At 35.5% G+C, this 23,490-nt stretch overlaps 2 protein-coding genes and 1 long non-coding RNA gene across 4 annotated transcripts; 2 read left to right on the forward strand and 1 right to left on the reverse strand.

Moving 5' to 3' along the window:
- Positions 1-570: 570 nt before the first annotated feature.
- LOC140782925 (ultraviolet-B receptor UVR8-like) lies at positions 571-5,129 on the reverse strand. Its single transcript, XM_073129807.1, has 7 exons — positions 4,847-5,129; positions 4,367-4,757; positions 3,347-3,556; positions 3,152-3,262; positions 2,086-2,454; positions 1,865-1,972; positions 571-1,260 (listed from the first exon to the last, which is right to left on the reverse strand). Exons 2-7 carry the CDS (start codon positions 4,703-4,705, stop codon positions 919-921), a joined length of 1,479 nt encoding a protein of 492 aa, XP_072985908.1. The 5' UTR covers positions 4,706-4,757; positions 4,847-5,129; the 3' UTR covers positions 571-918.
- Positions 5,130-6,732: 1,603 nt separating this feature from the next.
- LOC140782268 (uncharacterized) lies at positions 6,733-8,968 on the forward strand. The gene is made up of 2 exons (XR_012107842.1): positions 6,733-7,193; positions 8,213-8,968. It is a non-coding gene; the product is annotated as an uncharacterized lncRNA (long non-coding RNA).
- Positions 8,969-9,733: 765 nt separating this feature from the next.
- On the forward strand, positions 9,734-23,406 carry LOC140781839 (putative nuclear RNA export factor SDE5). Of its 2 annotated transcripts, XM_073128098.1 has the most exons (13): positions 9,736-9,853; positions 10,405-10,446; positions 11,741-12,367; positions 14,053-14,078; positions 15,387-15,464; positions 17,999-18,072; positions 18,199-18,437; positions 20,545-20,627; positions 20,791-20,847; positions 21,181-21,248; positions 21,383-21,489; positions 21,595-21,665; positions 23,060-23,406. In XM_073128098.1, the coding sequence occupies exons 3-13, from the start codon at positions 11,797-11,799 to the stop codon at positions 23,168-23,170; spliced, it is 1,485 nt and encodes a 494-aa protein (XP_072984199.1). In that variant the 5' UTR covers positions 9,736-9,853; positions 10,405-10,446; positions 11,741-11,796; the 3' UTR covers positions 23,171-23,406. The 2 variants fall into 2 exon arrangements, with proteins under 2 accessions (XP_072984198.1, XP_072984199.1); XM_073128097.1 differs by lacking the exon at positions 10,405-10,446 and having other exon boundaries at positions 9,734-9,853.
- Positions 23,407-23,490: the final 84 nt, after the last annotated feature.

Genomic DNA, 23,490 nt, shown 5'->3' on the forward strand with positions numbered 1-23,490 from the left:
GTACCTACTTCAATGCAGTTTGGTTTGATTTGTACTTGGCTTTAATTTGCCAGAGGTTGTACTTTTTCTTCTTCTGACAGAACTGATGTGTTGTATAATTAGGATCCGTGCCCAAGAGCTTACATGAACTAGTTTGTAATCAGGAGAAGTACAGGAATATCTGCTGCAAGGCACACAGAGTTAGTAATCAGGGTATATATGAAATATATTTACAAGGATGTCATATGCAGATGATGTACAGAATATGTAAGATGAGAAACATGAATAAGGTAGATTACATTTTCTCAAAAGCTCTGTAAAAGATTTACAGTTAAGCTAGCTGGTACTCTTTCAGAGCTGATGAACAAATCCAAGTCAGACGGCAGAAGCTGAGATCATCTCTGCCAGCTTCTGTGTAACCATGTCTCATCCTTAGTAGAGATTGACTCCTGCCAATCTCCCAAGAATCTCAATATAATGGAAGACAAATTTGCATATAATACGCATTTCTGATGTCAAGATCATACAATCGCAAAAACACGGCTTCAAGTGAGCAGAAGGTAGAAGAAGAGACCATTATACATGCATGCATAACTTAAACGAGAGATTGGATTCAAGTCCTCACCAGTACATTCTGTCACCCAGAATTTACAGTCATCTCGAGTTTACTTCTGGAAGACTCAAAAGTCAAATATTCAAAAAATTAATTACACTTCTCACACTGAATGTTACTAATTGAATATTCAAAAAGAAAACCTCATACATTAATAATTTTTATACAGAAGAACTATTCTCCAGTTTATTTTGTAATTCGACATATCACTAGATAACTAAACCATCCTGTCTGAACTACAATAAGTACTTCTCCACTTAATTTTCTTCGGATCCACTCTTATGGTATGGATGCAGATTATAGTAGAAAAAAGCCATCTTGGATGGTTACCCATTTTGTGCTGCAATAGAAATATCATCTACTGTCCTCCCAACCATGATTTCTGTTGGCTTTAAGCAGCCTCTGATCGATTCATGCCCAAGCTGTGCCCTTTCGTTGTCTCCAAACCCAAATACCAGACCTTTATTTGTCACCGCAACAGTGTGGTATAGTCCAGTGCTAATCTGGGAAATGTAGTGAGAATGTAGGCTGTCGAGGATCCGTGGCTTCATGACTTTGTCTGAGCTTCCTCTGTCAGAAAATCCTAGACTCCCAAAACCCATCCATCCGAAAGCAAAGACAGAGCCCTCATCTGTAAGAACAAATGTTTTTCTCTTCCTAGCACAGACCTGCTCATGTTTATGGCCACCAAGATATATTCAAGAAACTATCGCCAAAATAGCAGCCAAATAGTACATCAAGGATACGACACTAGGGATGCTAGAGAAATCCATATTTTCACAAAGCTTCTTATTCTAGTGAGATTTGTCATATTCAAATCAGAAGTACAGATGTCAGCATCCCAGCCAGCACCACGTACTCTTCTAATTTTAGGTTATCCAAAATTACCACAGAAAATTGCTATGGGCAAGAGGAAGGTTTATGCAAAGGGAACTGCATTCACATTTGAAAAACTTTCTTACGAGAAATGTGGCAAATTGGAGCTATTTTCATGACATGGTGATAAGCATAGTAAAATTAATATTTGTAGATTCAGGATCTGAACAGTGAATATTTTACATAAAATGCTCACTGCCATTAAATATTTACAATTTTCTCCTTTCAGCTTTAGAACTTCTACAAGTTACTACCCATTAAATTTATATGCACAACCTGCATTCAATTATATACCATCAAAGCCCATCTAGAGTCAGAATGAGATATATGGTAACTCTTGTTACTTTTTCAGAAATTTAAAATTTCAATCCTCAGGTAAAAACATATGTAACCAACCTGCACAGCAATTTGGTCCTTCAGACTGGCCAGCAGTTCTGGGCTAGTCTTGTCATTCTCATCACCATGACCCAGAGCACCACAATAGCCTCTTCCCCATGTATAAACCTGAAAATATGTTTGCAGCTGTAATTTTTTAAAGAAAGTAACAGAATAGTCATCATGAAAAAAGCATCAGAGCAGACAATTTTACAAAAAATTGTAAAAGGAAAAAAACATACATAACCACAAGAATCAAGTGCCACAGCATGCTCATCCCCAGCAGACACGCGAACTACATGAATATTCCTTCTTTTGAATGATTGGATAGCACGTGGACCAAGTTCATCGTGTTGATCTCCATGGCCTAGGCAAAAATTAGTACAAGAGCCAAAAGAATGAACCGTCCCATCATCTGTTACAGCAAAGGTATAACTTGCACCAGCAGCAACTTGTACCACATGACCAAGACCATCAAACAATTCAACAATCCTCGGAGTAGGCCTATCCATTGTGTCACCATGACCAAGTTGGCCATGAGCGTTGCTGCCACATGTGTATACCTGCCCTTGATTTGTAAGTATTACTGTAAAGCTCAGACCAGTAGCAACCTGAAAAACCAACAAGAGTTTAGATTTGATAAGAAAAGGAAAAGGCCATACATGAACAAAAACTTCAGAGTTGCACTGCTATGACAGTGTTGCGTTAGCATCACTTACACAGCAAGAGAAGTAAACAGCAGAATACTTATATGGTAGTACCCAAAAGACAATTGCTATTTGTTTTAGGAGTGGTATGAAGAATTCACTCCTCAGTACCGAGGTGAAAACTTTGACAGGTTGCATAATCTGTACTGCACATATTTAGACTGTATCATGTGGCTTTATCATATTAAACTGTCAGAAGCTAATTCCTTTCACATAATTTCTCTTTTTCTCAATATGGTATTCAGAGTATATTTTCAATAAACTATGTCACAGATCCCCAGTAGTACGAATAGCTAGTATGGTTGACTAGATTTAGCATCAAGATACGTGACTATCTTACTTTACTTTGCTTTATTCAGTATATCAGAGTCAAGTACTTTTCAATCTTTTAGAAGATTATAGTACTCCTACGTGTAAAAGCTCTGAAAGTTCAGAGATACAGGAAACCATAGATCGAGAGCAAACGGCATGATCAAACTACCTTTTGGATGAGTATTTTGCTTCAGTTTAATGTTATTGTAAATCTGGTTTATAATTCCATCGCACAATACTGTGTGCCGTTGGTTGGAGTGGATGGTATCGTGGAACTAAAGATATGTACCTGCTTGCAGGCAATCTCCTTAAGAGCTTCGACACGAGTAGGCCTAAATATGGTGCGCGCCACTTCCCCATGACCACAACAGAATGACGAATTATCCCCACAAGTAAACACCTATATGGAAGGAAAGTGTTTAACATCAGATTAAATTTAAATACTGCCTAACAGTCTGCACTATCTCACAATAATGTCAAATACCTCCCCAGACTCCATAACGAATGCTGCGTGATTATGAGAGGCAGAAATGTGCATCACACGAGATAGGGATGGAAAGTTGACAAGGCTAAATGCTGCACACTGTGTTGTATCTTGGCCATGACCTAACACGCCACATAAACTAGATCCACAGGAGTAGACTGAAGAATCATGAACCAATAGTGTATGATATCTTCCTGTAGCAACCTGCATCTGAATACACACAGAACGAACTTAAGCAACTGACTATGTAAAAATTTTCAACAAGGTAAGACAAAATGGTGAAGAAAATCCATAACATACATGGATCTTTGACTCCACCCATTTGCAGAAGAGCTATTTAGAAAAACTATAGTTTTGGTTTTCTTGACCTTTCTTCTCTATTATTCTAACAGAAACCATATTTCTTAAGCTGATACAAATTGACAGAGTAAGCACTAGCCACCAGGGAGCCTAACAAGCGGGCTGCTGACTGATTACTGTATCATTTCGTTCAGGAGGAGAAAATGCCAATTTTAGAAATTGTAATCTACAAGTACAGCTAACTACGTATCCTTCAATAATTGATAATATATACGTGTGTGTGTGTGTGTGTGTGTGTGTGTGTGTGTGTGTGTGTGTGTGTATGACACGACATCACTCAACTACTCCTACCAAGCTAACAACCAGCTTAAGAAATAAGGTAGAACTATATTCAGCTCAAATTAAGGAGTTCCTTTCACAAAGCGGGTTGACTTCACTCAACATATTTATTAGGTAAAAGTATAATTTTCTTTGTTTCGAGTTACTCTATTAGGGAAGAGTTCAACTACAGTGATCCACTCTCCAAGGAAGAGTTTGAGAACAAACGAAACATTCAATCACAATTAAATTTTCCAGCAACTAATATGCCACAGTTCAGGATTATCTGAGAAACAAACAATAATATCAGACAATTAATTAAAAGAACATTAACCATTTCGACTGACTCGGCATTAAACAAATGGAAAGATCGGATTTTTCACAAAATCAAAGAAGTAGTACATTGCCTGCTGGTGTCTCAACAGTGCCAGATGACTGATCCACCGACTGCAAGAATCTCAGAACCTTCTTCCAGCTCTCGTCGCACCTACCAAGAAGATCTTTCTGCGCATTCGAATGCAGAGAAGCAAATGTAGGGTGCGCCTCACAGAGGTGAAACGCCGCGAACTCGACCATGGAGCGAAATCTATTGGGGAAAAGCCGATTACCTCCTCTAAACATCCGACATGTCGCCTCCAAGCACGCAAGGTCGGCGGCGCCGAGCCGACCTGAACTCAATATCTCCAGGATCAAATGGGCGGGAAGCTCTTCGATCGAAAAACAGCGGTTTTTCTCTGCCATCACTGCTGTTTCTATCAATCTACTAACACTTCCGAAAGCTAGAATTCCAAATCTATCCAGAATGATTTGGAGTTACATCAGAGTGCAAAACATGGAAACTCTCGGATACCAAGCAAAAATAAATTAGGGTTTTGAACTCACAATTTCTAGGAAATGAGTGGAGAAAATCTATACGATAGAAAATTAAGCTAGAGAAAGAGAAAGCGGAATAGGAGTTGACAGATCGAGATGGCGACGAAGGAAAAGACGAGTATAAAAGAAAATTCCTACATCGCCGAATTCAATGCACTAACAAATCAAATAATCACATAAGAGAAATAGGAGAGCGGATTGAATCAAACGAGATTAATATCGACGAAATCAATTTGGTCAAAGGGGAAACGAAATCGATTTCTTTCATACAAAGCTTCCACTTCTTGCAGAGGGAGGAAGAAGGTGGACTACGGGAGAGGACAATGGAGCGAATTGTTTATGGGGAAGATCGATTGCAGGAATTAGATATATCCGATTAACTTTAATTAGTCGTCAGCCAGTGGGTAGGTGCAAAGTACCTAGAAGCACTAAAGTCCTGCAGACAGGAACGCAGACTATCCGGTGCCACAGACGTAATAGCATCATCTTAAAATAGAGTTGGGGCCCACTAAAGCTTGAAACTTTATCAGCCGTTGAAGAAGGGGGCTTAGGATCCCATCGTGGTCGAGAGAACGGTCTTAAATCCTAATATTTTGGCAGGCGAGGAGCGATCACAGCCGCAGTTTTGGCCCCGCGAGGCGGTTATGGTTTTTGCGATTGGAACCTTCCGGATTGAAGGCTTGGCTGTGGCTAATGACGGCCCCAAGGTGGGCCTACGTCGCCATCACCGTATGCCGACGTGTCGGTCCTCCATTGGTTGCAAGTGGTCCCCGCACGGGAGGGGATGAGCTGGTGGTGATGTAACAGGGGGTACCAATACGGATACCGTTCCGTTATGCGTCAAAGTAGGATCCCTAATTGTGACAGCTCGAAATTTGCTTGCCACTTCGTTTCAGTTGAAACAGTTCCACTCCAAGAGCTTTCAGAAAGTGCTCGTCTTTTGATTGGTTCAGCTAGAAAGGATGTTGCCGTTGATCCTCCGCTAACTTATACAAATCTAACATAGTAACATGTACGTGTTTGGTAATTAGAAATTTGAGGTTAAAAAATAAATAAAAAATAATTTTTTGTACTTGGCTTAAAATTACTTTACCCTTTTATATATAAATATTTTTTTTTCTCTTTAAATATACTTCTCATTTTTTTTCTCTTACTTTCTCACCTACTACAGCTTCCCAACCTCAAAATAACCCTAGTTATGAAGGAGAACTTATTTATTTGGCCTAATAAATAAATACAATGGGGTATCTCGATTATTTCCCAGTGCTAAGTTAAGTTTAACAGAAATATTAATAGGTTGAAACTTTTTTAAATAAATATGATAAGCAAAATATATTTAACCCTCCAATAAAATATGTGATGGTCTATTTCTTTTCTTTAGTCCAATGTCCATATGAGTTGGCTTTTTGATAAATTTGGGGGACTCTTAGTATTATTGTTTTAGTGGCAGTTTAGACTGATTAGACTCGACCTGAGCTTCAGTCTAAACAAACTGATCAATAAATAATTTTAATTCTTAATCAATCTAAGCCAAATTTTAAGTCTGATTAAAAAATGTAAATTAATAGAATCAAAATTTAAAACTAAACTGTATAAGATTAGAGTACATAATAATCTATTTAAGTAAATCTTAGAATATAATATAAATTATATTATAATATAGAAAATAAACTCATTATATATATTATTTTGAGCTTATTTAATCTAGCCGGCTTATGATCAAGCTTGACTTAAAATTATTTTTAAGTCTATTTTTTTTAGTTACTTTGTCTGTTGTTGTAGACAACAGGAACACAATTTCCCTCTTTTTTTTATTTATTTAAAAAAAGCTCTTGTTTTTAGTTTTTGTTGATAAAGCCCTCGTTAACTCTCGTTAAAGGAAAAGGAAAAATAGCGAAAGAGGGGACTTAAATACGAAGCTCTCGCTCTCAGATGGGGGCGATTGGGAAAGAGGGAGAGGAGCGAGTGCACAAGAGGAAGGACTTCTTCTGGTCTTACACCGACTTTCCCGAGCCCCAACCCTTGGGCTGTCCTCAAGGTTTTCGTGTAAATGTCGTTTAGACTCGGCAAAATGAAAAATTTGAGGACATTTTGCATGGCCAGCCCTTTCCTAGTTGGATTTTGCTCAGGTTGTTGTGTTAGTCTTCTTTTGATTGGTTAACGAGTTGCTTCGTTTTAGGTTGTATATATGATAATGCCTGGTGGGGTTTGTCTCCTTTTAGTTTCATAGTTTTAATTTGATTGATTCTATAAACAATTTCTGGTTGGTTACATGATATTAGCAGATTACTTTCACTGTACGCATTAATTTGGGAAGGCATGGGAGACTTACAATATACAAAATGCGCATAAAGAGGTAAGGATTCTGAATTGGTACTTGTGAAACACTGAAATATTTGATAAAAAATTAAGTTCAAAGGATTAAGCTTATGGACGTATGCTACCAAAGATGAAATTCATATGTGCCTTCAGAGGAATTCTAGATTATAGTTCCTGGTTTTCAAATTTCATGTGATAGTATTCAGCCTAGCATTTGATAAATGTGCTTATTTTGAGTTTGACTGCTATAGTTTCCCTGTTGTGTTGTTGTATCCTTCTGAAAAGTGGGAGAGTTATTCTATTTGATTCTTCTCAAATGTTTCACAGACATAAAGCTCGTTACGATAGTATAGGTATTGTCTAAACATATCGCCTTATTTTCCCTTGTTAGTTAGGATCTTTTGAAAAATTGACATTGGTTTATTTGGTACCCACAAACTCTGAAAAGTGAAGTCCTGGTAGACATAATGCTATTACTATCATTTCTGAGATTAGATTCCCAAAGACGAATATAGAATGTTCCACACACTCTCATGGCTCTCAATGCTTCTGATATTCTTCATACTTTGAGCAATTTATTTATAAAAATGATCTCAACTAATAGTTCATACCAATTGACATGTCTTGTTCTCTCTCTGTATTTCACATAAAAAGTAATACCAATTTAAGAGCATGTAGCAATGGAAACAATTGTTCCATGAGAGAATACTGATTATAAAGATATGAGAATTGATAGGAAACCATTGTATTGCTACCTCTGCTGCCACCCATAATAAGATAATAGGTGCGGCGATGTCCTCATTGTACTCTGTAAAGTCTGAACAGATTAAATCTTCCACTAGTTTTGTTGTTTGGGAGAAACAAAATGGATGTATTTCAGGTTTGTTTCAGTTCAAACATAGATTGATGATATGGTCTTTTCAAAATTTTGTTGAACTGTGAAGCTGATTGCTGATTGACAAACAATCTTGCTGTGTTAAGTATTAACATAAATCTTTGTCATTTATTTACTGCAGCATTTTTATAACCTATGAATGTTGGTGCACATCACTGCAGTTGTTTTGCTCCAGCTATGGACTGCAACCTACCTCCACGATGCTAGATGGCTGAAGATACTCAACGTTGCATAGTTCTTTGGCTCCTTTCTGCATACTTCTTTGGCTCCTTTCTTAATAACAATATCTTCCTAGCAATCCATGAGCTCAATCACAACCTTGCCTTCCCAAGTCCGTCATATAATTGCCTATGTGATACTCGCAACCTTTGTTGGAGGTGGTATGCCATCCTATATTCTTACGGCAGACCACTTCATATCTGAGCACTATGTCTTCAACCAGACATGTAAACATATTCATACTACGGGCCTTTGAATCTAATGACATATAGTGTTGGGTACCACATCGAGCATCGATTTACATGTATTTCATGGACTGCACTGTTGGACCTTTCAGCCGGATGAAGAAAAAAGCTTCCAAAGACAATTGGAGTGAGCAAGAAAGATTGACTAATTCTTCATTGCATCTGTTGCTATTCTTTCAGTACGGTGGTGCTAAAATCTGGGGCATTTAGGACACAGTGAAGAGCATAAGCCATCTTGAGCCAATTCAGTTTCATTTTGCTGACACCATTGTATTTGTTCTTTTCATTCTTTCTGCTTAGTTGCATCATTAACATATATAGTCTTTGTAATTTTTTTTTTTGTTTCGCATGAGACCTTTCTGTAAACCAAGACCTTTGGGAGTTGTTCTGAAATGTTTGATTAGATCCTCATGAATAGCAAGCAATGCACAAGAAAAAGTTTCAACTTCTGCAGTTCTTCTGTTTGAGAAATTGTAGCAAAGACTTGTATAGAAGATTCTCCAGGACTAGAGGAGAATAAGAAATAGGTTTATTACCTTAGATCCTCTGAACTATTACATAAAATTTATCCTCAGTTAATATATACATTTTTCTGTAGAAGGGGAAATTTGGAGAGAGTTGAGAGGAAGAAGATAAACTAGAAATAAGATTACCGTTGACAGAGATCGAGAGGAAGGAAAGTAAAGTAATGGCTATTAGGAGATAAAAGAGGAGGAGAGGATTAACAAAAATTGCAAATTTGCAGTCATGTTTTTTTTTCTTCCTTCTTTTATTTAGATTTATTTCTTAGTCTTAACTTTTCGAAGAATAAATTAGTTTAGAGGTCCGAGGGTCTCTAAACTCAAAACAAAAATGGGTATAAGTGAGTTTAGAAGATCTCTAGTTTTGTTTGGTTTAGGCTAAGTTCCGAATTTAATTATTCATTTTTTAGAAAATAAATTTAATTAGATATAAAAAAATAAAAAAAATATATTTAGTTGCCGAACCAGTTTAGAACTCCCTGAATCAATTTAAAGGGTTTCTAAACCCAAAGCAAACAAAACATAAAAAAAAATAGACTTGTTTTTTGTTATAACCTAAAAAGTGAATCCGCCCACTCCGCTCAAAACTAGCGGACCTCGAAATAGAATGCCAAATCCTGCCCTCCCCTCCGTTAATTAAAATTAAAACATTAACTAATGATTTATTCCCCTAATAAATACTCCCCCCCTCCCCCCCCCCCACACGCTCTTCTCTCTCATCCATCCTCTACTACTATATATATATAGAGAGAGAGAGAGAGAGAGAGAGAGAGAGAGAGAGGGAGGAGGAGGAGGAGTGTCACCGAGAAACCCCAAAGTGAGTTGATCTCTGATCTCTTCTCCATTTCTTGTTGCTATTATATCTGTCCGATCAAAGATCGGTTCGTGTGGATCACGATTTCCGTCAAGAACGATCCGCAGGAGCATTGCTATTGATGCTATTGATAAGATTTCTTGAAATCTTTAAAGTCGAGGTTCCTTTTTCGACGCCTTCTGTTTCGATTTTTATGCCATTGCTAGAGATGGTGCTCTCCTATGCATTGTTGATGTGATAGGAGTGTCTTATCTTGGCTTGATGCCTGCTCTTTCTTTTGTATCGATGTTTGATGAAATCTTTGTTCCTTAGATTGAATTCTCTCCTATCACATCAGGTGTTTATCTCTTGAAATTTTTAATCTGTTGATTCGTTCGCACGCAATGAGAGCGTGAGGGTGATGATATGCTTGCGTGTGCGAATTGATGTCATACTTTAGGTTGACATTATATTCGTCTTTTCCTTTTTGTTGTAGTTGAGTTGATATGTTTGTTTGTGATCCATGTATTGCAAATCTTCACAGTTGCATCTGTCTCCAATCTTTGTGTGCTCAGGATGGAATGGTAGACTATTCAGATTTTTCAGAAGAAAGAGAAGTGCGTCTTTCTTTCTTATAAAGCAAGCTTCCATGAGATATTGACACTGACCAACATGATTGTCTACGCATGCAGAGCATGTATCACTCTGAATGCAATATGAAATAACTAAATGGTGGGATTTGCAATAAAAAGCACTTGAAAAGCCTGATTCCATCTATCTTGTCAAAAGTAAGATAATAAAGATATGTTAAAGAAAGATTAGAATTGATCTATTGGTAAATGGCCAGCGAAAAGTCCATAGATTGTAACTCATTCAAAAGCTTTATACTTTGTCCATCTCATGATGAAAATGTTTCTTTCTTTTGCTATTATTGCAAAGAGATTTTTCGCAAGGAAAATAGGTTCGCTTTCTAGATAACAGTGAGCAATCACGCCAACAATGTTATTTGGTTGCTAATGATATGCTAAGGGGATAACTCGCAATTTATTTTGAGGAGAATATAGAATTGTAAGCCCAGTCATTTGTTGGTTTAGAGGCTTTTTTCTCTCTTGACTAACATGCTCCCATTTGATGATCTACACTCACAATATCTTTTTCGTGTAGCTTTCTTTAATTTTGACAAATTTTCTCCTGTTTTCCCTATTTTCTATTACAAATATGTGTTAATTTAGGTGAGTAAATTTGATACCTTCAGTTCTTCATCAGTGTCATTCTGAGTGCACGAAAGAACCTTACTTGAAGTTCTAGTGGTGTTATTAACAGTTAGAAATTATATCTTCATGTTCTTCCTTACTCTTCAATTATAAGTTAATTATCTGAGGTTATAAATTACTTAATATTCCTTCATGGCGGAGGCTGGCATTTGGATAGTGTAAAGAACTTATCTTTGGAGTGACTGAATAGGATTTATCATCTTCTGTTACAATAGGAAGAGATGGTGATTGTACGGGCCAGAAGTACTTATTTAGTAAGTAAGAGAGACGAATGGGAGAACAAAGAAGGAGGTCCCTGCATCTGATTAGAACTTTTAACCATAAAAGAGGGAAAGAGATCTCTTAAGTTGTAAAATAAGTACATAACTAGTTTCCTTTGTTGAGGTTTCTTTTCTTCATGAAATTTTTTGCATCACTTCAGATGAGTTTAATTCTACACTTCGCACATCTTACTAATTCATCGTAATCATTTTTTCAGTTCTTCATAAATTTCCTTATTATTGCTGTGTGCCCTATTCCAGTTTCACACTCTTCCATGAATAGTTCAACTTATTTGCAGAGCTTTATTAGCTTGGGACTTCTTCATAGTTATCCAACAACATGCTGATTGATTTGCTTATTTATCTTCTTCTGTCAGGTTATCCAGTATAAACCTCATTTGAAGCTAACTCTATATTTAAGTACATATCTTTTATGGATCCTTCGAGTTCAAACATTTTCGGGTGTGATGATGAGACTGGAGCATTGGAGACATTGTTTGATGCCTTTCATTCAGTTTGTTCATTTGAAGAGATTGCATCTGCTTATTGTACGGCCCAGGGTGATGTTATGATGGCTGGTGATATTTTGTACCAGCTTCAAGAGTCCAATTCTCTGGGTGTAGTTCATGAACAAAATGGTGAGAGTAAATTTTCTCAATCAGAGGGATCATTGTTTGAATGCCATGAGAAGTCAACTAATGTTGACGAATATCCCGGGGGTTCAAAGCAAAGGAAATTAAGTGCTTCGCTGGGCACTGTGTCAACTGTCCTAGGCAAAGCATATGCCAGGCCCTCCTTGTCTATAAATGGAACATCTACAAAAAACAAACCACTGAAGCTTGAAGTACATGAATCATTGATGGATGAATTAAATGTGGAACCTGTACTATCAGATTCTGCTCCCCGGAAAAAGATTTTTAATGATAAAGATGTTGAAGAGTTCCTGTTTTCAATGCTTGGAGATGGATTTAAGCTCAACAAAGATGCAATTCGAGAAGTTCTTAGTAAGCATCATTCTATATGCCATTTCTTTCTAAACTTTTTAATAGATAGTTGTAGAGCTCCTAGTGTTTTACCAATGGCACAAAGTCTTATCTATTACTATTATAGCTCTTTTTACCTACTTAGGATTGCCAACTTGCATACTGCAATTATTAAAGCAAGATACTAAGATCTAGGAGAGTTGTGTGTGTGTGTATGTCATATACATATATGATATATTGCATTCCAAAGTTTATTGAGTACCGTCATACATCCTCAATGTAGTAATTTAAGTATCTGCACATGGTTTACTTGTCTTTGCCACGAAGGAAATAGTCTTTTATAAACTTACCTCAAATTACGAGGCAGGCTATTTGGCATCTCAAATACTCAACCTTGCTCCACAAAAGTTCACGCACTGTTAGATTAAGTGACACCTCTATTATTTGCATATTATTTGTTAAAACTTAAAATTTTGAAAATAAGTGGAAGAAATGCTATTATATTAGATGATGTAAAGCAACGATGGCTGTGCCGTGCCACTATCGGCACGGGGCGTGCCAATGGCACACATTTATAATATTTTAAATAAATCTTTTAAGATAATTAGAAATGTTTTTGGATCTTCAGTATATCAATCTTTAATTTTTGGTTTAAATATATGTATCAGAATCCACATTGTAGTGCTTTATCTTTAGATTATATTTGTAATAACCTATTTTATTAAAGATAAAACAATAATTAAATATAAATATTATTCAACACATAATATGATTGAATACATTTATTAAAACTAATATTAATGATTGAACACTCTGTAATATAATTTAACACATAATATTAATTGATAATATTTCAATAATTAAAACTAATATTTAGTTGAACGTAAAATGACGAGAAGAATCAAAGACTTCATTTGTTGACACAAAGATAATACGGAAATGTTGTATTAAATACGATCGATATTTTTCAAAACTCATCTACTGATAGAGTGATAGTATTGCTCGTTGTAATGTCTTACATAATTTTCATACAAATATAAATTTTGTAATTCTCTTATGATATGGGTTATTGAATGCACGGGAACGACCAGTGTCGACATAGACACACCATAAATATATGTAGAGTATAATAAGGGTATTGTGACTTTGGTGGGTGTGATTGATATGCTGGTAATGATAATGAACTCATCATTTTATAGGTGTACTTCTTTTAATGTTTTGCTACCTACAGACTTAAATCCTTTATAAAATATACATCTCTGGAAGGTTGTGTATCAGGGATGCATGTCACATCTCCATCATTACCATCACTAGACTGAGTCTTGTCATTATCACCATCACCATCACCATCACCATCACCATCACCATCACCATCACCATCACCATCATCATCACCATCACTATCACCATCATCATTACCATTATCATCATCATGATGACACAATGATCGAAAGGTGTGCTACTAGCACACTCTTTATCAAGTGCCATGCTATTACTGGCACGACAAGTGCCGACCGGCACAACCATCCATGATGATTGATTTATAAGTTCTTTTTGGATATAGCCTATGAAATATTGAGTTTAATTTGATGCATTAGTTTACGTTATGTTGTTTGATGAAAAAAATATATGTACCAAGCTATTAATTGTTGCTCAGACATTTTCATATAAATAAACCACTCAATTGCTCTTAAATTTTTTTGCAGGTAGTTGCGGATATGACATTAAGAAGGTCTGAGTACTGTTTTTCATAAACAGAGTATCTTTATTTGTTTTTGGTAAACTACTACTCTTTTGATGCTATTTCTTGACTCATGTCATATGCACAATAGGGTTATGAAACTTAATTGAAACTTGTTCGTCTTTTATAGGTGAGTATATTGAACTACTTAATCATTGTTACTATGATAGAGGAGCATATAAGAACTAATGGGCTCCTTATTGGTATTTGGAGTTCACATCATAATTTTAGAGTTCTAAAGAGGTACTAAGTTCAAAAAGATCGATGTTGGCAAGAAATTAGTAGGACTAACAAAAGTTTGATTTTCAAGTGGGTCTTAATCACATAGTTGATAATGTCAGACTATCTTATTGTTAAGCAAAGATTCTTGATGTCCACTATGGAATAATAGATGTATCATGAGAGGAATGTTGGCACTTGCTTTTCTCATGTCCATGAAATCAATTAATCTAGTTGGAGAAGGGAACAAATGATTTTGGCGTGTGAGCTGCTATTCATGTAAATCACTCGAACAGCCCTAATTTTTGTTCCAACAGATTGCTTGTAAATTTGAAATTTGAATTGTAAAAATCTGCTAACAATTGACTATGCGTGGACTTATAATTTCTAAGGAATGACCTATAACTGTAGTATGTACAAGTTGGTTTGCAGAAATTGCATACCTGCAGCAGCTCCCACCAATCTGGCATATTGTATAACCTCTAAATTGATATTATACTGAATTCTACAGCCATCCTTTATCCCAACTCCTGAGTAAGCTGCATGGATTCTTTACCTTATTCATCTCTATTCAGTGCAAGGGAACATCTTAAATTAAGTGTATTAAAATTTACAACTTATTATATTAATGGGCAAAGCAGCTCTCAGCTTTATTTGGAAAGAAACAATATTAATTTATTAATAGAACTTTGGATGAAGCGGAAAGTTCTATATTTACACCCGAACATTGTTCCTTATTGCTTATTTACAAACTAAAACAGATGCCACCGTTCTAGACTATCGAATGATCAGAACATGGATAAACTTAATTTTTTGGCTTCTGCTCAGATATGCAAAACCTATAATCATTGTTTTCAATTGTGAGAAATAAGTAACTAGAATCAGAGAGCTAATTAACACAATTTCCTTTGGTTGGTATTGACAGATATTTCATGTCTAGATCGGTGTATACCATTCACTAGAAAGTGTTCCATAAAAGGAAACACTTTACTATTTAAGAAATGATCTCTTTATCTGCCAATCTCTAATGTTTCTGCAGCATCTATTCACAGAGTTTTGTGATTCTTCTTTATCATGCAGAGCATTGGGGATTTGTTGGCATTATCTACTAAAACCTTGGAGAAGGTCGAGGGTGTTGACAGATATATGTCACAAGAAGTAAGCCTTATAATTCAAATTGTTGATGCTAAAAAGCTACTTACTAATATTGGTTGTATACCTCACTTGCTAAACAATGAGTTTTTTCCATGTATGTTCTTTTAAAGAACTTGATAAATTTGTTTTGACCTTTCTGCTTGTTACATATAACCAATTCTCAGGTAAAGTGAATGTTCATTTTATGGGCTTTTCTCCTTTTGGTTGTAGCAAGTTTTGACCCAATTTAAATCCACCTGAAATGATATTTGGAAAGACTTTCTTTTAGTGTGCACATACATGATTCTCCACATATTTGCAAATATTGAGAGACTCATGAAACTGGGTTTCTCTTTCCAACAAATCAAGGAAGATTATGTTGGATCGTGTTCATTGAAGAATACGTAGAATTGTTTGAAGTCATGCTTGGGGCCATTTTCACTAGCATCTCTCTTGATAGTTCACCAGTGGCACTTCTTTTGCATATGGAAAGAAAGGACTTGCTGCTTGAGAATGGGTAAACAACTGGAACAACAGAAGTTGATAAAGAAGATGGAACTGGGAAATAGAAGAAAGGAAGGAAAGAAAGATTTTTTTCATCAAATATATATGGCAACAAGTTCTACCTTGTCTAGCTGGTATAATTACCAAATAGAAGTTTGCTATGTTCCTTTCCTTTGCCTCAATGGTTGAAACTAAAACAATTAACCTCGTCGGAAAATGAATTGGCATTGAGTGATTTATGGATATTTACAGTCTGGGACTCTAGATGCTTCATGAAAAATGCTGCATCTCTTAGAAAGTTTTCAGGATTATTTACTTTCATTAATTTGTTTAACAAACATTGTTGCACTTGAGGATTTAGTGAAATGCTACATCATTCAGATGTCTAGGTGAACATTACTTTTAGGTCTGTTAGAGCTATCATTCTAATATTTTTTACCAATCTAACTCAAATTAGAATTATCTTTGAAATTTTAGCCAAATTGATATGTTTGACCTGAACCTATTCATACAAAAAACCAACTTCTCTACATTAGGAGTTTTAGCCAACAATAAATTATTGATGTGATCTAGGTTTGATCAGATCGACCCAAGGGGATATTGGGCGTGATGCATTGAGTCTATTTATTTTTTAATTAATTTATGATGTAAGCCATTAAGGTAAGTTTAGTTAAGTCATATAAACTCATAAAATAAGTTTAATTAAATTATATAAGTCCTTAAGGTAAGTCTAATTAAGTCAAATACGCTATTAAGATAAGTCCAATTAAGTTTTGTAAGTTTTTAAGACAAATCTTAATTTGAGTCGAGTAAAGTCTATAGGGTTGTCCTAGTAGGACTCATTGTATCTTACCTTTATATAAGATAGGTTATACTCCTTTGTTTAATCATCCATCTAAGCATTGATAAATTATTTTAGTCTTTAATTTATCTTAAGAATAAGAGTAAGATAATCTAGGAATAGAAATACATTAATCTTTCTCTGTCGTACTGCATCTTCCTCTACCATCACCACCGGCATTATCTCTTCTACGACTGAGATCCACCATCTTCCATTATGTCGATCAACAATCATTCACCCTATTAGAAGCGTAGACTTTCTTGTTGCTGATCGGCCTTAATCAGTTTGTAACAATTTGTTATCAAAGCCATCATATCCTCAGACTAGATGATAACCACGCGTGGGATGGCGACACGATTGGCTGAGAGGATTTCTATGGCCAGGGTTCCACAGACGGTAAGTGGCATGGCAACATAGATCAACAACTTATCAACAACTTACCATCAAGACCATTGACTCCACCTTCATCGACTACTCAGCAAGTTTTCTTGCAGACCTTGCTAGCAATACAGGAAGCCATGGCAGAGATGGCATTGGCTTTCCGCGAAATTTGTAGTAATCAGACACCATGTGGGCAGACGGAGAGGTGCACAGCCGAACTGTGGCTGCTTGAACAAACCACGATAACAGAACCAATGCACGTTGAATCGGTCGAGAAGGATGATCTATGGGCAAAATACGATGAACCAACGCCTTGTCGGCCAGAACCAAAGGGTGCTTAAGGGCCACCTCCTTAGCCCATAAGTGACGTTGCAATCCAAGAACATGCCTCTAGTCCAGCCGGCTCAAACCAACTTGCATGTGCACCCACAAGCCTAACAATTGCTAAAGTGTGTTCAGGTCTTGGCCAAGCCTCAACTTGAGTTGAGCCTTAGTCCAATGTGCACCAAGGTCGTCGACAGTCCTATCATTCCACTTCCGAAGTTTATATGCACATACATTAGTCCTCAATGTGCCAAAACCCATACCGGTTAGCCCCGTGCAAGGCCTAGACTAGACTTGAGTCTACATTGCATTGTGGGTGGGTCAAGTCCTAGTTCTGAACTAATTGGTTTGCCCTTTTTCTTTTGATACAAAGTCTATATGCAAATTCCATTAATGTCATGCAAATACATTTGTGCTATATGATGACTAGACCATGCTATGTAGCTTTTGGTATGCTATGCTCGATATATTTAGTAATTTAGTCACTTGATCCAGTCAATTTTTATAGCTTGCAGGGAAGTGCTCAATGACAGGAACTTGCTTGTCCGAGGGAAGTCGGCCACAATCCTCTCTTACTAGGAGGTATTATTGTTGATTAACAAATTGCACACCTATTTTGCCTTTTCTCTTTCCTCTGCTGCTTTTGTGAATCAGATGGAACATTTAGTTGTTTTTCGGTAAAAAAAATATCATGCCTTTTTTATGCAGTAACTCTGGAGAATCTCCTAGCATGCAAAGAGAGAAATCTAATCTATCAAGAGAAGTGCTGGAATCACTGTTCACTCTTCCTGAGAAATCAGGAGAAGAAACAAAAAGAAAACGCCTTGAATTAGGGTTGAATAGAACAAGAGTTATTGGGCAAAAAGTCATCACAAAGCCTCTAGAGGACATTGCTTCATCACATTTGACTGATATTCCAAAGAGAAAAGTTGAGGAGAATAATGATGGTATGCTCTTACACAAATATCAACTTTTCTTTCTCCATTTTTTTTTTCAAAGTTCAAATAGAATCAGTGACTCTTTAAATTTAGAAACATGATTTCCTTTTCTCCTACTGGTTGCATCATTTTGTTCAATTTATGGTAGAATTTTTTGACAATAAGGCGCTTGCATTTTAAAATTTTATGATATATCTTGGTTTAGAATCACAAAATTCTTCGTATTAGAGAAAAGATATGCCAAAGTACCTTTTGAACTTGACAAGTCAATATCATAGTCAGGGATGGCTGTGCTGGGCACGACACTTGACATGGGTTGTGTCACCGACATATCCCTATGCTGACTACCACGCATTCCGGTGATGCCTAAAAATCTAATAACCCATTAAAGGTTAGTCGAAGAGATAATTTATCTCTTTATTTGGAGTTTACAAAAATTGAATCTAGCTCAATTTGCTATATCTATCATTTATAAGAGTTTTTCTATAGTTTAGCATTTTGGTACTAGATTTATGAAAAATACTTTTTAAAATATATTAATCAAAGAAAAATTTAGATTCCCCCAAATTTTCCCCAAATTTAAAATTCTGAAATTACTATGTCAAATTCATACAAATGTTAGATTAATTTCATATTAGTTGATTTGATCCGGAATTTTATAATTTTCAGCTAAATTTTAGCATAACTAGATTACCCCTAATTTTTTCCAAATTAAAAAATCTGAAATTAATATGTTGAATTTATTGAAATTAGGCAAAAATTGTTATAAGGCATGTTAGATTAACTCCATATGAGTTGATTGGAAGCCAAATTCTATAAATTTTAGCTTAATTAGAAAATTATTACTTTTCTCGAAAAATTCACTCACAAAATATTAACAATTGAGTCAAAATTGGCAAATAAAATCTTTAATCCTTTCCGTCATTCTATACTCAACTCGGTTTTGATTTCAGTTATTAAACTACTGTCAAGTAATGAACGAATGCAGTCATATTATGTGTTAAATAATAAATCTACTTTCTACTTGACTATTGTTATATTTTTAATAAAATAGGTTATTTACAAAAATAATGTAAGGAGAAAAAACTTTAATATAGGTTTGAATACATATATTCAAACAAAAAATATCTTTAAATACCCTGAAAAATATATTAGAGTTGTGCCACATAATCTTTGGACTCATACTTGATTCTAAACTCTCAAATGTCTCAGGCTTTCAATCAAGGAAAGCTTGACTGAAACGGGTGGGTGGGTGGCACTATGGCCGTGGCCAGTTGGAGATGTTGTAGATATATTCTGGGGACATGCACTCTGTTGTAATCTCTACGAGTAAAATGCAGTAAAGTTGGTTGAAAGGTTTTACTGTACATTAAGAAAACTTGCAAAGAAATAAATTTGTTAGATTAACAGTACTGAAATGAAATAGTTGGCTGACCTTGCACAAATATCCTGTATATTATGGATCACAATAATTGTTGGTCTCAAACTCTTGAAATGCAAAAATTGAAGTGAGATTAGTATATATTCCATACATGCTGGATAATTTGTTGTAGTTTTTGTGAGAATTTTTTGTACTAAACAATATTTTGTATGCTAATCAGACTATTATGGAAATGCTAGGATACTCTTCAGTCTTCAGTTAGGCTACATCTTTGCATATTGTCTTTATTTGATCGACGACAACGTCCATATACAGGTTACTTTTGACATCTATCTGCTCCCAATATCATTGCAAAAAATGAAGTTTAATTTGTTTTTGTTTTGTTTTGTTTTGTTTTTTTGTTTTTTTGTTTTTTTTTTTTTGAGAATGCTAATCCCATAGTATGTTGACTATATTCATTCAAGGATTCCTGGCTTATCAATGTCCTACCCAAAGGCTGCTGTCTGCAATTCTAGTTTTGGTCTCTGGTTTCTTTCCAGTTTGCGAGATGTTTCAATTGAAACAATGAATATAATTTCTCTAAAAAGTAGTTTATTTTGAAGTATTCAGCTTTAGAAAAAATATATTCTGGACTATGCATTTCAATGATCATGATATCAGTCTATATATGCCCTAGAATTTTATCAACCATGCAGAGCTTATTTCAAAATTTTCTTCATGCACTCTTGTTTCTAGCTGTGGTGGAAGATGATGACTATCAGCTCCTAAGGAGTGCTGCAAAGCAGCACTGGAATGCAATGAAGGCATATTATGAAGCTGTAAGAGTCTTCTTTCAATCGTTCCATGACTAGTACATGCCAAAATTATTCATTTGTTTGAGCATGCCTCTACTCTACAAGTTTATTTAATGAGTATGTTATCTTATAAACAAGTCGACTTTTTTTTTCAAAGCTCAAGACATGAATGATAAAAATGTTACAGGCTGTAGATGCATTTACGGTGGGCGATCATCAACGTGCTACCTACCTTCTAGAGCAAGTAAGTCTCAATATGCTGGGACAATAGTTTCTTCCGGAGAGAAAATAAATAGTTAATGAATATGAAGTATATTTTTTTGAACTTATTCCAATGAATTAGGTTACATTTCCTTTCATTTGGGATCCTGCACACATCAATTTGGTTAAAAGAAGGTCATGTTGATTCCATCTTTAACTAGGGACATAATAGTTATGTTTTTATGAAGATAACTATAGTCATTATGTAACTTTAGAGTCCAGATTTCCTGTAATTTTATGTGAAGACATCTTCCAGCTAGTTAAAGGCCAATTACATTATATAGTAGCTAACCTCATAATGTTGTTGGAGATCTAGGGAAAGAACTATAATCAGATGGCACGGGAAGCTGATGAAAAATCTGCCAGGAAGATTATTGAACCAAGGTAAGTGCATGTTTAAGTTTTTCTCTTTATTTGCTCTCTCTTATCTTAGTTCCTGGACCCCCCTACCCTACTTCAGCTCCTAAATTACAATGGTCTATTAAATAAATATTGTTATGGCTTGAATTTATTTGCAGAAAACCTGAAATCAGAGAAGAAGTGCCTCTTGATCTGAGTGTGCTTAATGCAAGGGAGGCATTACATTTGTTGAAATTACATGTTAGCAATTTAGCTAATATACCATGTAAGTTCTATAATTTTGTGAATAACATAAATGTTTTCCTAGTGGCATCTTTTCAATTCGGTGATATATGATAAGATAATAGTCTCATGTTTTGCTTTAATTTAGCATTCCATTACTTGAAAGTTATTCTGGAAGCTGATGGTGGAGAATTGAAGAAAGGAAAAAGAAGCAGAATGGTATGGTTTTAATTCATCAGTCAATTAATTAACGAACTTCCTTACATTTGATATATACCTACTCAAAGTGGATGTTCATTGCTATTGTATCTGGATGTGTATTGAATTTAATTGATGAATGCATTCATTGTGTCCAATCTTAATGCCATTCTGTATGCACTTTAAATGTTTTCAATTTGGTCTCTGCAAATGGGAAATTGACTTTTTGTTTTTGCACTGGGTGTTGCATTATCACCAAGAAGAGAATGTGTTATCTTAACAAATGAGGAATGTATTATACTTTTTTGCCCAATCTTAACAGCAGTCTTCAAACTTACGAACAAGTTTATCCTTAACATGGTTGGAAAATATGAGACTGAAACCTGATTGATTTTATGGTTGAGACCTTAGCATGCAACAAGAAGATAATGTGCTATATAACAAATCAGTAACAATTCAGTAACATATTATATTGTTTCATCCACTCCTGTTTAGCAGGCTTTAGAGCTTAAGAACAATTGTATATTCGTGTCCTTAACATGAATTGAGATTCCATCCCTAAATATGACTGGAAACCTGATTGGTTGACTTTCTAGACTTTAGCTTTAGAACTTTAGGTAAAGGCACTTAATTAGAGCTAAATCTAATCTGAACAAGACAATTAATCTGGTCAATTTCTGGTGCAAGTGCAAAACTGAATCTCAGAACTCTTCATTGTTGTTTGCCTATGTTCCAGGCATGTTCTCCTTGCATTTTTTGATGGCTTCATTAACCATTAGAAGTCGCCATTATGCTTTATCAGCAGCATCTTTGATAGTCTCATGGATCAAAAGGAAAATGTTAGGAGAAGTAGATATTCATGGGTTTTCTAAACAAATAAGAGAATTGAAGGAGACATCTATGCAGTCTGCTTTTCAATGACTATGAAGTTACAGAAATTTGATTTGCTTCTATGACACCCACGGAGCAGTGCTAATAAAACATGATTTGCTTTTGTGACACCCACTATCTAGGGCATATCAAATTTGACAACTGTCTCACTGTCAATGAATCTTGCAGTGAGAATGTAGGAAATATAATTCAGAAGTCTCAGTTGTGTGCTTCCTCATTTCTTTCCTACAAAGTTTAAGAAAACCGAGGTATTCGTGATTTTGTGGCAGTATCCTATATATATATATATATATATATATATATTCACTTAACATTCTTTAATATTGTGGAAACTCAAGGATATAACTGATAACTCTATTTCTGCCTTGGGGATAAACACCATTGAAATAAGTAAAAATCAAATCTAGCATCTTGTTGTTTATATATTGTTTTTGCATGTGGTGCTCTATGCACTGAGTTTGGTAGAAAGTGGTGTGTGAATTTAAAATTCATAAAGTGATTCGATTCAGTGGACTCTTAAACAGGTCAAAAAGCTTCTAGAGAAAGAATCTATTGGTTGGATGGAAGAGGAAGGGAATGCTGGGACAATTTTCATTCAACTCGACCAAATTGACCCAAGCAAATTGAGTTTTTGATCGATTTATGCGTTTGGTTGTAGTGTTACAGTGGTGTCTCTCTCGTCCCTCTCTGAGGTGCACATTGCCAGCAGCTTTTTTGCCTCTCTTTTTCCAAGGGATTTACACTTGAATTTTGCACAAATTGCAAATAATTATTTTTAAAATAGCTTCAAGATGCTTAAAAAGATGGTGCTAATTAATTGTGAGCAGACTAACAAGCAGGACCGTATGCAAGTTTTGGCGTTTCCCTGTTATAATCTTGTCTGATTATTGTGGTGCGTTTGTGACGAATAAGGCGCAGATTCGTAACCTTTATCAGTCGTTTGCTCTGGAACACT

The sequence above is a fragment of the Typha latifolia genome, chromosome 2 (assembly GCF_019914945.1).
Source record: "Typha latifolia isolate L0001 chromosome 2, TyphaL0001v2, whole genome shotgun sequence".
NCBI classification, from domain to species: domain Eukaryota; kingdom Viridiplantae; phylum Streptophyta; class Magnoliopsida; order Poales; family Typhaceae; genus Typha; species Typha latifolia.

Coding starts and splice junctions, on each gene's coding strand:
- LOC140782925 (XM_073129807.1), bottom strand. CDS start 4,705: ATGGCAGAGAAAAACCGCTGTTTTTCGATCGAAGAGCTTCCCGCCCAT. Junction 3,557..4,366: donor TTGAGACACCAGCAGGCAAT/GTACTACTTCTT, acceptor GTGTGTATTCAG/ATGCAGGTTGCTACAGGAAG. Junction 1,261..1,864: donor AGGACCAAATTGCTGTGCAG/GTTGGTTACATA, acceptor AAACATGAGCAG/GTCTGTGCTAGGAAGAGAAA.
- LOC140781839 (XM_073128097.1), top strand. CDS start 11,797: ATGGATCCTTCGAGTTCAAACATTTTCGGGTGTGATGATGAGACTGGA. Junction 12,368..14,052: donor TGCAATTCGAGAAGTTCTTA/GTAAGCATCATT, acceptor ATTTTTTTGCAG/GTAGTTGCGGATATGACATT. Junction 21,490..21,594: donor CAATTTAGCTAATATACCAT/GTAAGTTCTATA, acceptor GCTTTAATTTAG/CATTCCATTACTTGAAAGTT.